This window comes from Pocillopora verrucosa, chromosome 5 (genome assembly GCF_036669915.1).
Source record: "Pocillopora verrucosa isolate sample1 chromosome 5, ASM3666991v2, whole genome shotgun sequence".
NCBI classification, from domain to species: domain Eukaryota; kingdom Metazoa; phylum Cnidaria; class Anthozoa; order Scleractinia; family Pocilloporidae; genus Pocillopora; species Pocillopora verrucosa.
The window spans coordinates 12,561,498-12,575,799 of NC_089316.1; the positions used below are offsets into that span (position 1 = coordinate 12,561,498).

Here is a 14,302-nt window from a genome sequence, read left to right on the forward strand (position 1 = left end):
GAATCCCTTTTGATGAAACAATATATAAACATCACAGTGGGGAATATGTAATTATATTTTATTTTCAGTAAAAGCTATAATACATATGGAGTTCATTTCTATTTTTTTATATAATTAATTGGTTTGAATCATGATTACAGTGTGGTTTACTAAGCTTGAGTTAAAATATTTATACAATCTATAGCACCAGTTGAATATTGCAAGTTGTTCTTTTTTTCCTGTACTGATTTAGATTCAGAGAATTTTTATTTTTACCCACAAAAGTTTGAAAAGAATAGACCTTTCTACAATCTTAATGAACTCCTTTTAAAATTAAAATATTTAGATTATTGGGGTAAAAATCAGATAGCTCTGCATTAACCATTTTTCACAGTATTATCAGTATTTATCTTCTCTATACTGTCTCTATACATTCCCTATGATATTTACAAGGGGAATTTAACCAAACTTCTTGAGATTGCTACAATTTCCTTAACTCCCATGACCTTAATGTTTCATACAGGGGTGATACTTTTGGGAGAAACCAGATACTTATCACTCTTAGATGTTGAGAGTTTAATATGGGAATTCTTAGTCTAGATGATTTTTGACACAGTCACTGAAATTGTTAAAATTGTGATCATCCTTTCGCAATTGATGCAATACTAATCAAAAGCCTTTCAGCTGGCTGTAATTTTTTCAAATGATAGCAATTGTGTCAAAAAGTAATATTAAGTAAATTTAACAGAGTTATAGATACTTAAATCTCTAAGTGTTGGCCTTTGTCACACTTTGCCTTAAGTAACATTTCCATAACATTATCAATTGGTAGAATATAAACACTTCAAAACTCTTTGAGGCAGCTGATTTTGTTAAGAAAACATTGAGTCATGAAGTGTTTCCACCCTGAACTGTTGATCTTGCTCCTTCACCTGCACATAGAAACCGCAAGACATTTATCGAATGAATAATTATTAATAGCCATAAATTCTTGATATTGAGTTTTAACATGTGTAGGACAGTTAAATATGAAGTTAGGAAAGCAGGTGCAACCTCATAGCATGGTATGAACTAACTAATTATAATATATTTCCTGCCTGGCCTGAGGAATATTTGATAACTGTAAAAGAAATTAGTTTATTTTGCTTTAAAAGAAAATCTTATTTTCAGTTCCTAGATGGTAGAGTCACAGAAACATTTTCAAAATGCTCCAAGTTGCAACCTACTGGTATTCATAAAAAATATACTATTGTAGGCCCTTAGTCATAAGCAATTGCATACAAAAAAAAAGAAACCTGGCTGCCATTCAAATCTGTAATTCAGGCATCCAAATCAAAACAACCTTATAAATATGTTTCTGTTTTTGGATTTCCCAAAATATATAATTTGCTATTTTGTAGCTACTTGTTTTATAAAGAGCCTCTTGCTGATCAGGGACTGGACTCTCTGTTTAAAACTGCAGGGTAGCACAACTACTACACAAAAGACCATTACTATCCCCCTGCCCACCCCACTGCTGTCTGTATGCTGAATTTAGCCAATTGTCTGGGAAACCATACCCAATGCTTAGGACCAAGTTAATCAAGTAGCATACTACCCTTAAAACTTTGTACAAGACTATTAGCTTTCTGCTGAATTGTTTCAAGTTAATCAAATAGCAAACTACCTTTAAAACTTTCATTTCTTCATACTTAGGATCATCTGTAGGCAGCTCATGCCTACACATAGGGCAGCTGTTGGTCTAGAATGAAGTGGGAAAGTTAATAACTAAAGCCCCTGACAATCCTTAATGGGAGTAATCTATATGGAAAAAAAGACAAGGTCTAAACGAATTTTTTTTTTGCAAGGTCATCACCATTATGATGATATGTCCAAAAACAGCACAAAAGTATCACATCTCTTATAGAGGTATAGAGTGCTCCTCCCTGGAAGAGTAATCAAATTAACAAATACACTATTCCATGCTACTGCATGTCGGTTTAGTAAAAAATCACAAATGACAATCAAGAGCTTCTTAAGATGGTGATCATTTTCTTTATTCTCATGACCTTGACATTTGATTCCAGGGTGATGTTGTAAGGAGAAAATAATGCTAGTCACTCTAAGGGATCAAAGTGTTAAGTAACTGTTAAGTCATGTGACTATTACCTTGTTCAGCCACGGCAGAATGCAACTCTTATGGAACATATGATCACAAGGAAGTTTCTTGACAAGTTCACCAATCTGACATCATAAAAAGAAGAAAATAGTTCGTGTTTGATACAATGATTCCTGTTCACTTTGTAGGCATTATTTCATCATAAAAGAAAAAGTTACAGTAGGCCCTTCTCGGCTTGCGTCACTCATGCTTAACACTGTGGAGGAAGAGAATTCAAATTACTCACCTTGAATTCCACTTGACATATGGGACATGAACAACCTTTAACTAGAAAGAGAACACATAAAAGATAAACATTATTCTTTAAATAATACATTCATAAGTTGCCAGACTGTGTACATGTGCAAGCACATTACAGTTGTAGTAATCAATAAGTTAACCGACCAGTACTTTTGAGTAAAAGTTGATAGATTGATCTTCACCTCAAAAATGCAGCTTGACTTTTCCTCAGACATTGGAAAATTAATCAGAGATGCTCTGTTGTAACTTTTCACCACAATTGGAAGTAATGTTGCAATCATATCAACCAATTTGCTGTTGTCAATAAGAGTACAGACAACACTGCTTGCATCGACACATCACACAATGTCTTTATCATTGTTTTTATCATCTCTCAAACAAGAAAGACTATTTTATTTGACATCAATATTGTCAGTGGTATAAAAACAAATCAAAAGCAGTCTAGCATGGTCTGTATTCTTATCAACAAAGATACTTGTCATCACAGCAGTCAAAATTTTTTGCTGAATCATTGTGCTGCATCTCATAATTCCACAACATTTTGACCGCTGTGATGACAAATATTGTTGTTAATAAGAGCACAGACCGTGCTAAACTACTGTTGATTTGTTAAACAGCAATTGCAAGAGAGAACAAAATTAAACAATCAATAACTTACCGATGTGTTCAGTAGTAATAGGTATGGAAGGTAAAGATTCAACAACTTCTTTAGAAGCTGGTGGTGCTTGAATTTGATCAAATGCCATTCTGTTAAAAAAAAGACAATCATAAAATTAAAGAAGAATTTGAAGAAAATGCTCAAATTGACCCTAAGCCTTTTCTCTTGTAGAATGATTGGCATCTAATTTCTCCTTACAGTACCACCCTCAAATCAAAAGTTAAGGTCATGAGAATAGAAGAAATGATCACCAAAAGTTCCTGATTGTTCAACAAATTCTCCTTGTCAGTACCAAAGGAAATGTAACAATAGCAGTGTGGAGAATATTTATGCTAATATCAGGGTCTAAAGGCTTAAATTAAATGTTTGAGAGAAATACAAACCACAAAAATTGTTCATGTCCTCAAAATTAGGTTAAATATAAAATAATATTACAATGACCACCAATGAGCTTGCGAGTGTTGTGTTTAATTTTATTTTGGCTAAAAGAAGTCCATATCAGTTAAATTTCTGCTTTCTTTTGTCCCAGATGATCGTATTGTAATAGATCTCAGACATAGAAAAATTAAAATTAGTTTATAAAGTTTTATACTGGTCATATACAATTGATGACATATATTTCAGTTTGATACAATTTCTGGTTAAGATGATTTGAAACTAGTTTGATTTGTAACATCCAAAATGTCCCAGGGATATGTTTGTGTACCCAGAGTACCTAATATAAAAAAAAGTAGCCTGATGGTCCATTATACCCAATGACAAGAACAAGTCCAACCACATTTCAAATGCAAGGAGTATTTCAAACAGCAGAGTCAAGTTTTACTTTTAAAAGCAAGTAAACTTATAGAGGAGTGTTACACTAACAAATTCTCGAGTAACTTCCTTTCTAGCACATAATTAGCTCGACAATTGAAAAATACAAGAAATATTGATCCAGATTTAGCAAGAAATTACCTGGAAATTTCAAGGATGTCACTTGGAGACAGGAGCATTCTGTAATATAACACAAATATAAGGCATGGAAGATGAAGGCATGGGTGCTGATGGGCCAGTTTTCTGGTAATGTTATTTGTTATAACATCACAGGAAAAAAATTGATGCAAAAAAAAAACTTATCTCACAAAAAACCCTTTATTTAACTCTGATGATGCCTTCTACTGTGGTTTTCAAAAAACATTACTCACTATTTTCAACAACAAACCTTTTCAGGACTACTACTAAATGGGTAAAGTTCAATTATAGTGTCAAACAATCAACATAATTAGTCAAACCAAATTCAGAACACCATTTGTTAAGTAGGATTTCAAAGAAAGAAATTCGTAACTTATTCATAAAATTTAATAGTCAATCTTCAAACATTCAATCCATCAAGGTAGTTGGAAAGAATGTGATGGCCATTCCAAATTCTGCTGGACAAATTCCACTGATTCAAACTTCAACCCTACCATGGACTTAATTCTCTTAGTCTACTCTCTTATGGAAGGTTTGACAGTTAAACAGGGCCTAAGATGATTAGAGCACAGGATTCACAATGTTATTCCTGGGTTAAACCATTTATCATATTGCAGTCTACCTCAGGGTTGAGATTACAACTCAGATCACCTAGCCTCAGCAGAATTATACCAGAGAACCGGTCAAAAGATGTGATTGCGCCAATGTATTAACAACCCAGTATAATTCGTCAAGGTCTTGAAATCTGGCTTACAAGTTTCAGAACATTTTTCGCATTTTAGGACCCTGCACGGACCTAGGATACATAATTATAAATAAAAATACCTTGCAAGCTCAAGGAAGAAATCTGGATTGCTAGTTCGGTCGGTAAGTTCGTGTTCGTCAAAGTACGAAGCCATTTCTAGCTTTCGGATGACTCAGCAACGTAAGTTATGTTCACCACTAAATTCCCTAATTGTCCCTCCTAATTCAGAGTAAAAGGTGTATATATCTTTTCAGTTTCCAAATAGAGTGAAGCATACACTGAGAGGGAGGAAAATGCTTCCTATGATGAGAAAACAAATTTAAAAGCAGAGAGAGACCTTTATCATTCAGAAATCCACCAGACTACCACCATCTTGTTTTGATTCTACTTGGCGTGGTCACCTATTCCTAGTTCCCAGGGTTTTCATTGAGTATTCATTCCCGGTTCCAGACTTCCCTTCAGTAGTGGTAAGAGTTCACAACAGCCTTTAGCTACCTTTCGCGTAAAAGGGAATGATCCGGACTGATCCCGAAAAAAGGCGTTTTGAACAGCTCAGCGATTCGATAAAACACAAAACTTCGCTGCAGTGACAGTTCATTTAACTTTAATGATATTTTTAGCTTTTGTCATTCAATGAGTTATTCCCTGCCACTTACGTTTTTCAGTATTTGTTAAATACATGTCTTACATTTCCTAGAGTGTTCTGCTTGTGTTCATACAATAAGCTAAATTCTACGCAAATTTTGATTGGTTACTTGACGATCTATTGGAGGAAAAAACGAAAACATGACAAACACGTTAACGTGACAAATTTTTTTGCTTCTTTACTATATAAAACAAAGAGATTCGATGTTGTTGCCGTAGGTCTGTTTAACAAATAGATTCCAAGTTGCCGTGCGTCTGTTCAGTGATAGGTCATAGATGACGTCAAAATGTGGTAAGAACAAAAAGGTCACTTGGAATCTATTTGTTTTATATAATAAAGAATTCAAAAAAAATTTTAATGATGACGTCATCTATACGTCTGTCCTCCAATAGATCATAAGTGAAAACCAATCAGAATGCGTGCATAACTGAGCTTATTATATAATTAACAAATAGATTCCAATTTCCCGTGCGTCTTTTCAGTAATAGATCACAGATGACGTCAAAGTGTGGTAAGAACAAAAAAGTGGCACACGAGGCGCAGCCAAATGTGTCATTGATGTTCTTACCACATTTTGACCTCCTCTGTGCTCTATTACTGAACAGGCGCACGGCAACTTGGAATCTATTTGTTTTATATAATAAAGAATTTAAAAAAAAAAATTTAACGATGACGTCACGGCTGTCCTCCAGTAGATAATAAGTGAGAACCAATCAGAATGCGTGCATAACTGAGCTTATTATATAATTAGCAATAGATCACAGAAGACGTGAAAATGTGGTAAGAACATCAATGACTTGCTCGGCAGTGCTTCTTGTGACGCGTTTTCGTTCTTATCATATTGTAACGTCTTTCGTGGCCAACGTGCAGCCTACCCCTCCCCCCCCCGGTGAAACTTCCCTTTCACCATGAGGGGTGGAGGGTACGGCTACACGTATGCTACGTTGTGGTCTATTACTGAACAGACGCACAGTAACATAGAATGCATTTCTTAATTTGATTACTCTTCCAAGGAGAAGTAAGGACCATGGTATTTTAGTGTTGTTTACAGGTAGGTCATCACAAAGGAAATGACCTCGGGAAAACATTGGCCTTGTTATCGTCGTGGGGGGGACAGAGTTTTTTAACTGAATTGATTAGAATCTTGAAACACCACAGCTTCATCGACAGTTTACTTGCAAAACCGTCTAAAAGGATGATCCTTGAACGACGAGATCCAACGGCTTAATGGAAAAAGTTTGCACAGATGCTTGTAATGTGATTCCTCTCCCTCGTTATTTACGGAAAATCTCTTCTTTTTATGATAATCTTTTTCTTTTAGGAAAGCTTGGATAATTTTCATCATTTACCACGTGCAACTAATGGTGGTCATCAAGTACATCTGACCCATGCGACAGGTGGCTATCATCTTTCATTATACACGCTTTTGAGGTGTCGTTCTTTTTTGCAATTACATGTTTATTGGGGAATGTTTGTTTAGAACTTTAATTCAAAGCGGTCCTTTTGAAATGAACACTCTCTTTTTATCTTCGGTTTTCTATCTTTTAAGTTACACAACGGTAAGTGGACGATATTTAATACAACTACCAGTGGAGCTTTGGTGTGTTAGGGACTCTGAGAAGTACGTCGCTTTCTAAGTCTTTATGTAAATAGGGGTAATCACTTTGATGGGAGACACTACTTCTTTCCTTCTCGGTAGTCAATAACCTTTAGTTCCCGAGCGACGGGGTAAATTAAGGCAGCCATTGGGAGTAAGATTGAAAATTTAGAGGCACAAGAAGGTATTGTACATGTTATTTTTAAGTTTCATTAGGGTTTTCAAAATCTTATCATGTTACGTGCCTGGTTTTCGGAGAGCGGGTAAGATAAGATGCGAATCCTTGCGGTCTAACTGGTTGGCTGATGGGGCAATGTGGGTCAGGGAATTGCCACGTTTCGTTTCCACGAAAAACAAAACAAAAAAAAAGAAGAAGCAAAAGGGGCAAATGGAAACAATGAAGAAATAAAATTAAGAAAAGGCAAAACGGAAAGAAAAATGCTTATAGCAGACTTTTTCAACAAAGAAGAATGGATAAATATTGATGTCGATAATCTATGCGTCTTCGCGGATATTAGCAAATAAAAAAAAAGCTCAGTAAAAGCTTAAGCACTGTGTAGCCATCTTGATAAAACGCACTCAGCCATAGTGAGGATAGTAAAGAAGAATTCTGAAGTGTCACAATGAGCCCTAACACTAACTTTGATCTTCCCTAAGGCTCTGTGCTATTTCAATGATCTTCCCTCATTGGTAGTCAATTTTCTAGAGTACCTGCTTTATACTCTGCTAGCAACGACTGGTCCCATCTCTTCTTCGTTTCCCCTTAAAGCCATGTCATCTCTCGAAAAAAACCTTCCGACCCCACCCGGCCGATAAATCATAGCTTTTCCCCAATAAGAGGCAAAAGAGGACATTTCTGAGGTCTCTCCATGAAATCCATTGTTAGAATCACATCCAGGCATACGAGACTGACTCGCATGGCCCGCATAGCGTGCAGAGCTTATCCTTGCTCCAGCTCCATAGCTTGTGAACAGATGAAGCGACAATCCTCGTGATAAGCATGGTCTGTTCCTAGCTCCTGGGTAGTTAATCTATCAAAGTTTACGCCTCGGTATTTCAGCATGCTTTCCCTGACAGTTTCTTGGTTCTCTTTATACCCCTCTCTCCTTTTGCCTGAGAGCAAAACGCGATTTACCAGCTTGAACTCGAACCCAGACCCTTGAATCTGCGCTTTCGTTCGGCTCGTCTTGTTCAGGCAGAATGCGATGTATTCAGGTTAAAATATTTTTATTCTTGAAGTTTGCTGTAGATTGACATTATTCACTTAGACTCAACGAGACAGGAATTGAGATCACCTCAGTTTATTTTAATATCTCCTCCGCATTGTAATTTTGCGTGAGCTGCAATTAACAACTTTACTTCAAAAATATTCCCAGCCAATTCTTTTTTGTTGCCGCAAGTGCTACTTATTTTAACAAGAGAAAGTTAATAGTTTTTAAGTGAAGTTAATGAACTCAATTAGATATTTCATGTCTCGAAAAACAAAAAATATATTGGTGTAAATCTTTCACCAGGCACGCGATCCGTAAAGAGACGCGACAACTTTGTCTCTTCTGCGCATTCTCGCTAGCGACAGGGCTATTTATGGTCTCAGGCTCTTGAGTGGTTTTGATATTAATGTCACGTATCGTGTATATTTTACTTGGCTGGGAGTAAGCTACTGGCCGCTGCGGTAAAAATCTGTTTTGTGATAAGTAAGCATTTTTTTATATCTCGCCGCTCATCGCTTTGGCTGGTAAAATTAACATACTTAGGTTTTTCCAAAGTGCTTTTCCCGGATCGCTAACTGTAGAAATAGAGCCTTCTGTTAATGCGAGCGAAAAATTAAAGCTTTTAAAAGTATTTAAAAGGTACTCATTCATTCAGCTCAATGATGAAACTAACAAAAATGACAGTGACAATGATAAAAGTAAACTGGCGATATAATTTGTGGACCTTCTAACGCGATGTTTGTACTCCAGCTTATTGTTATATTTATAAGTTTCTGAGAATAACAGGTTCCTTGCTTTCTTCCCTTTTTTATCTCTATTTTTACCAGTTAAATCGTTTAATTTTGAAAGCGTGGGTTTTTACAATGACCTAAATGCTTTTTAGCCGGTGCTATTAGCGTTAAGTTGGAAATGATGGTTTCATAATATATTGTAGCTCAAAATGCAAAACGTTAATTATTTTGAAATAACTAAAGACAATTGATAAACTCATAAAATATTGATGTCCTTTAATGGAAAAGATATAGCTATAGTTGTCAGATCTATTTACATTTAGCTTTACTTGAAGAGCACGCAAGAAAACCTAAAAATTATGTTAGTGGTAGCCAGCTGTTAAATACGTATATCTTAAGCCCGAAAAAAATGCGTAAAAAAAAAAAACCGATAGAATCTTCGTGGGAAAAAAACCACTACCACAAATACAAAATATTTGTTCCTCTAACGACAGATGAAATAACAAGCGTTGAGCCTCACAAAATTAATCATCTCTACGTTAGTGATACTGGCAAAAAAACTAGAGGCCACCAGTGGCTTTTCTCGTAGATTTACAAGTCAGTGCTCGCGCTTATTTGGCAACCTGAATGACTATTTTTTGGCCTTGCTTGAATAAGCGTGGTTAATGAATCCTTAAAAAAATCATAAAAATACGCCCTCGCAAGAAATACTAATTTTCTTAACCATTTAATGGGTTAATTGACTGAGTTAGGAGAAAGTTAGATCATTAAAACTTTTTTTTTTCTTCGAGAAGCTTAGAGGACATAGAATAAGCTGTCACCAGATAATGCGATTACTAGATAAAACATAATTTGAAATTTTATCTCCACGCTTCTCTTCGTATTCACAGCCATTTTTTGACGTCGTTTTCCGTATGGTTACTGATTCTGACGCTTGTAATATCGCCTGATCCCTCTGGATTCCAAATGAATATCGCGTGTTACCGCGAGATCTTGCTTTGTAATGACGCGTCATGTAAGTCGAGTACGTGGGAAAGTGCCTCAGGAGGAACCCAACGCTGCGAGCCTATATTACAAGACGCTCTTATTTCGCCAGTTGGTATATACGTACCAGCAGCTGGTAACTTGAACGTGATATGCCTAAAATAAGAAAATAAAAGAAAACCGCCATGTGGGTGGATAGGGGCGATAAAATTGGAAAAACAAATGATTTTCAGTTTCTGAAGCTTGTTTTTTTTTTTTTTTCATCAGTTTTCAAGCTTACTTCAGAAAACGGCCTTCAATTATTTTTACATGTTAAGCGTACAATCATGAATTTTCGATTATTATCAGTGCCAGAAGAAACTCCTAAAATGTTTCAATGATCGTGAAAGTAACTATGGAATTTATACCCAAACGAACGTGACCGACATATTAACTTCAACTCGAACTATAAAATAACATATTTATCATTATTTTAAAAAATGAGCTGATTCGCTGGTTTTTATCCCAGATGGACGCGATAAGTAGGAGGATAAAAGGGTTTTATTTCGTCTGCCTGCTATGTAAATTTTTTCCACAATATGTTGATGTGCTGTTTATTCATTGATATGAATTAAATTTGACTGCTTATTTCTTTCGATATAAGAGTATTATCATTTATTCTCTCCCCACCAGTCTTAAGTATTTAGAAAAAAGTGTTCTTAAGATTTGATCGGCTATGAAACTAATATAGTTTGCAGTTGACTTCTCAGCTGAATACTCAGCCTCCAGCGCCTTCTGTTAGACAGAGAAGCATCGTTCAGGTTTCTCCAAATCATTTATTTGAGGTTTTGAATTTTGTGCTGCGCACTATCTACGCTACAGTTCTTTTTGGGTCTTCTTCGAAGGGTAACCTTTTCCACGGGAAAACTGGATCAATTTAGGGTGTGGTAAGCCATTTTGCACGCGACTAAAGAACGCCCGACATGCGCTGGTTCCCCGTGCAGTGCAAGCGCACCTCGTTTCCTCGTGTTTCTGATGCATGAAAATTGAAGTTAGTGGTGAAGGCCCGTCGTGTCACAGTTGTTACTCTCTTAGCTAAAATGGATTTTTAAGGAATAAGGTGTTTGCGTTTAGTTTTATTTAAAAAGAAAAAGGAAATCATTGAGTGGCAGTGGTGGATTAGTTTAACTTTAAGGACACACATTGCAATCACTAGCCATGTAATGAAAGAAGGATATCAGTGAAATCTCGCCAAAATCTCCCTGCTCTTAAGGATAAAGTTAGATGACATCTTACATGTAACGCAGTGAAATTAGTCATTATACAGTCCGCGTGAATTTATGTGCGTGACGGACTCAAGTTACAGTATAGATCTGTAACTTCCCGGAGAGATCAACCCAGTATGTGCCAAATAAACAAGTCTAGTCGTTTTCAATGCCGCGATCCAAAATAGAGCCTACTTTTTTAAAAATTTCTGGCAGAACAATGATCCTCTTATATTTCAATCTCATTTCTGTCGAAACTCATTTGAATTTTGAACTATATGCATTCGATCTTTCAGTCCCATTTCCTTGATCGAGAGAGAGCCTTGATCGAATGTAACTAAAGCACCTTATTTCTATGGCGATCTCTTTCCTCAGCTTGGTTTTCGCAATTCCCCGAAACATTATCTAAAAAATTAAAATGAGCAAGCTTGTTCCACTTAATTAGGAACGGTGCATGGAGCGGGTAGCCATCGATCCACCAGCTAAAACAACCTGCGATATTTGCCAATGGTACAGTGCTTCACTTGAAAGTGTGGTCACACTGAACGCAAAAAGATGTGTCCTTGCATTAGTAACCGCTTACTCTCAAGATAATAAGCATACATTTCTCTTTAATTACTTGCTGTTTACACAAAATTTGGCCATCCTTAGCCCAGCAAATGACTTAAGTCTAGTATTTTACTTTCGCTTTACTCTGTTCTTTCTACTGTAGTCTAAAATACTTGAAGAAAATTGAAGCAGTTGACAAGCAGCTGGCAAATTCACGTTTCATTCTCCCTGGATAGCCAACGCTTTTTACTGTTTGAAATAATCGGCACTGTCTAGTCTCTAAAAAGTCCTAAAAACCAGCTGAAGCATTGTTTAAACTGTCATGAATGCCAGACAGCGAGTCGATCAATTTTAACTGAAAGCGTCAGAAAAAAAACACCCGACTTCCCTTCAGTTTTAGAAAGAATTATTATCCATCCTTTTTTGTGACTCCCTCGTGCAGTCAGGCCAAAGTACTAAAATGAAAAAATTTGGGTAAAAGAGGAAACGCCAGATAAACAGAAGTCTCATTTTGCGGAAGTGCCCTGTGGGCGTCATACGTCTTCTCTTGAAATTCCCTGCCGCCGGAAGGCTGAAAGCGGGACATTGTTAGTTTATGACTGCTGGTCAGCTAAAGGCTGTATATTAAATAAGTCTATTTCAGTCTTTGTTGCCGAAAATGGCTGTTCCTAAAAAACTATTTTGAAACGTTTTTTTTTTTTGCGATCCAATGTTTAGACTACACCTGATGTTGGGAAATGTCTCATGTCGATCTGTAGGCAAATGGACTTTCATTCCCATTAAAAAAGACCCGAGACGAGGCGATTCATCGAAAGCCTCAGAGTGAGCTCTTTCCGCCATTTGACAATGATAGAAAACTCAATTACTGTAGACCTTTGAATAAGCAAGGATCGGGTTTTTATCATAAGCGTGCGTCAAACAAAACCATAAAGGCGAAGGACCTTCAGTAAAATGCTTTCATACCATCTTTGTAATTATAAAAACTGAAAGAAAAACCACGATCGAGGAAGTTAAATAATAAAAAAACAGCGTACTTTCAAAACGGTAGTGCATTGCGCTGTATTGGTTTCAGGAACTCTAAACCTTTGTAATAAATGGTTTATCAGACTTCCTTGGTCACACCAAATACGGGAACAGTGGCTTGGCAACTAACACCGTTTTAATGATCTTTAAAAATAACGCCTTTGGATTAGAAATATATTTGTTACAACACAGCTTGAAAGAAACCGAAACTCTGAAACTGTCAAACGAGGTAGAAAACAATAAGATATTTCGCTTTGTTGTGGTAGTCATTTTGCCTAGAGGGCCGAGGAAACGAAATTTGTGGTGAAAGCGATCGCCCGATTTTGACTCGCCATATATTATTTCCACGTGCAGATCTTCGTTTACAGGGACAATGTTCAAACAAGTGTCGAAGCTTTCATTCCCAGTCTTTAGTCAGTCAGCTGAGTATTAAAAATGGAATTTGACTCGCTCGATCACCAGCGCAACTCGTGCGTTTGAATGACATGCAAGCTGTAAGTGTCGTTTTGTTATCCCTGTGTAACAGCCGGGGTCAGTTTATGGGCAGAGGAAACACACAACTTGGAGTGATTATTAAAACTCATTAGAAACCATAGGTGACACTGACGTGAGTTGAGTCTAAGCCAGCGAAGAATAAGAGGCTTGCTGAAAATTGTCAACAAACAGGCGCGCTGAAATTTCTGATATTTCTCCTAGTTACATTTTGTTTTAGCATTTCTGCACGCTAAACGAGTTACCCCGCAAACAAAACAACAGCGGTGCTGTCCGTGTGATCTCTGAAGTTACGACCCGCCGTGGCAACGTTGCATGAACTTCGCCGATGAAAATTTCGACTTTCATGAGAGATTATTGACTGCAGTTCTCCCAATAATAGTACGTTAGTTTCTAGTTTATAAAAATTTTGGATAAATAAACCTTTTTTTTCTGAAACAACCTCAGAGTCCAATAGTAGGTATTGTACAAGTTGTCTTTTCGAAGAGCAATTTTTGTTTCGAGTGCGAACAATTGCATGGGATGCTTCCGTCTGAAACAAGAGTACATGTGCGTCATATCACGAAGGCCAAGCCCAGCTAGGCTTAATGAATTGTTACAATTCTTCTAATTTCTGAGCGCATAAACCCGAGAAGGCGCAACATTTATAGCTGAAACCTTGTGATTAATTGTTCTGGCTTCATCAACATTATGCTGTCCTTTGAAAATTCTAAACCTCTGGACATGTTTTGCTACGAACTAAAGAGTTCGAAAGTTGTTTTTTTCTAGCACTTTTCATGTGCTTTGCATTTTCTGCTGAAATCCAATAAAGCGTGATATATATACGATCGCGTGCTTTGCACCCGATGATGTCAACCTGCCAAAATTAGACAAAGGTGAAAACATCAACATGGATTAAAGTGAGCATATATATCGCTCCAAGTGTCGACTTGAGAGTCAACAAGTGTCTGACGCAAATCAGCCAATCGCAAGCCGATATTTTTCTCTCCAGGTTACTCCGCGCTGTTGTTCCCGTTGTTTCCACCAATCCGATGGCGGTCATCAGATTACACGTGACCACTTGCGGGTTTTCCCAGCATGCCCCTCATTGAACC

At 36.8% G+C, this 14,302-nt stretch overlaps 1 protein-coding gene across 2 annotated transcripts; it reads right to left on the bottom strand.

Moving 5' to 3' along the window:
• Positions 1–41: 41 nt before the first annotated feature.
• LOC131781102 (E3 ubiquitin-protein ligase RNF181-like) lies at positions 42–5,134 on the bottom strand. 2 transcript variants are annotated; one of them, XM_059097757.2, is made up of 8 exons: positions 5,069–5,134; positions 4,812–4,950; positions 3,990–4,028; positions 3,036–3,124; positions 2,364–2,404; positions 2,128–2,202; positions 1,646–1,720; positions 42–911 (listed from the first exon to the last, which is right to left on the bottom strand). In XM_059097757.2, exons 2-8 carry the CDS (start codon positions 4,883–4,885, stop codon positions 852–854), a joined length of 453 nt encoding a protein of 150 aa, XP_058953740.1. In that variant the 5' UTR covers positions 4,886–4,950; positions 5,069–5,134; the 3' UTR covers positions 42–851. The 2 variants fall into 2 exon arrangements, with proteins under 2 accessions (XP_058953740.1, XP_058953739.1); XM_059097756.2 differs by having other exon boundaries at positions 4,812–5,126.
• Positions 5,135–14,302: the final 9,168 nt, after the last annotated feature.

What these genes read in the sequence shown, in the direction of transcription:
- LOC131781102 (XM_059097757.2), bottom strand. Translation starts at nt 4,885, where the DNA reads ATGGCTTCGTACTTTGACGAACACGAACTTACCGACCGAACTAGCAAT. An exon ending in TATTACTACTGAACACATCG is followed by an intron (nt 2,405 to 3,035) that starts GTAAGTTATTGA and finishes TTCTCTTTCTAG; the next exon opens with TTAAAGGTTGTTCATGTCCC. An exon ending in TTCTGCCGTGGCTGAACAAG is followed by an intron (nt 1,721 to 2,127) that starts GTAATAGTCACA and finishes ACTTCATTCTAG; the next exon opens with ACCAACAGCTGCCCTATGTG.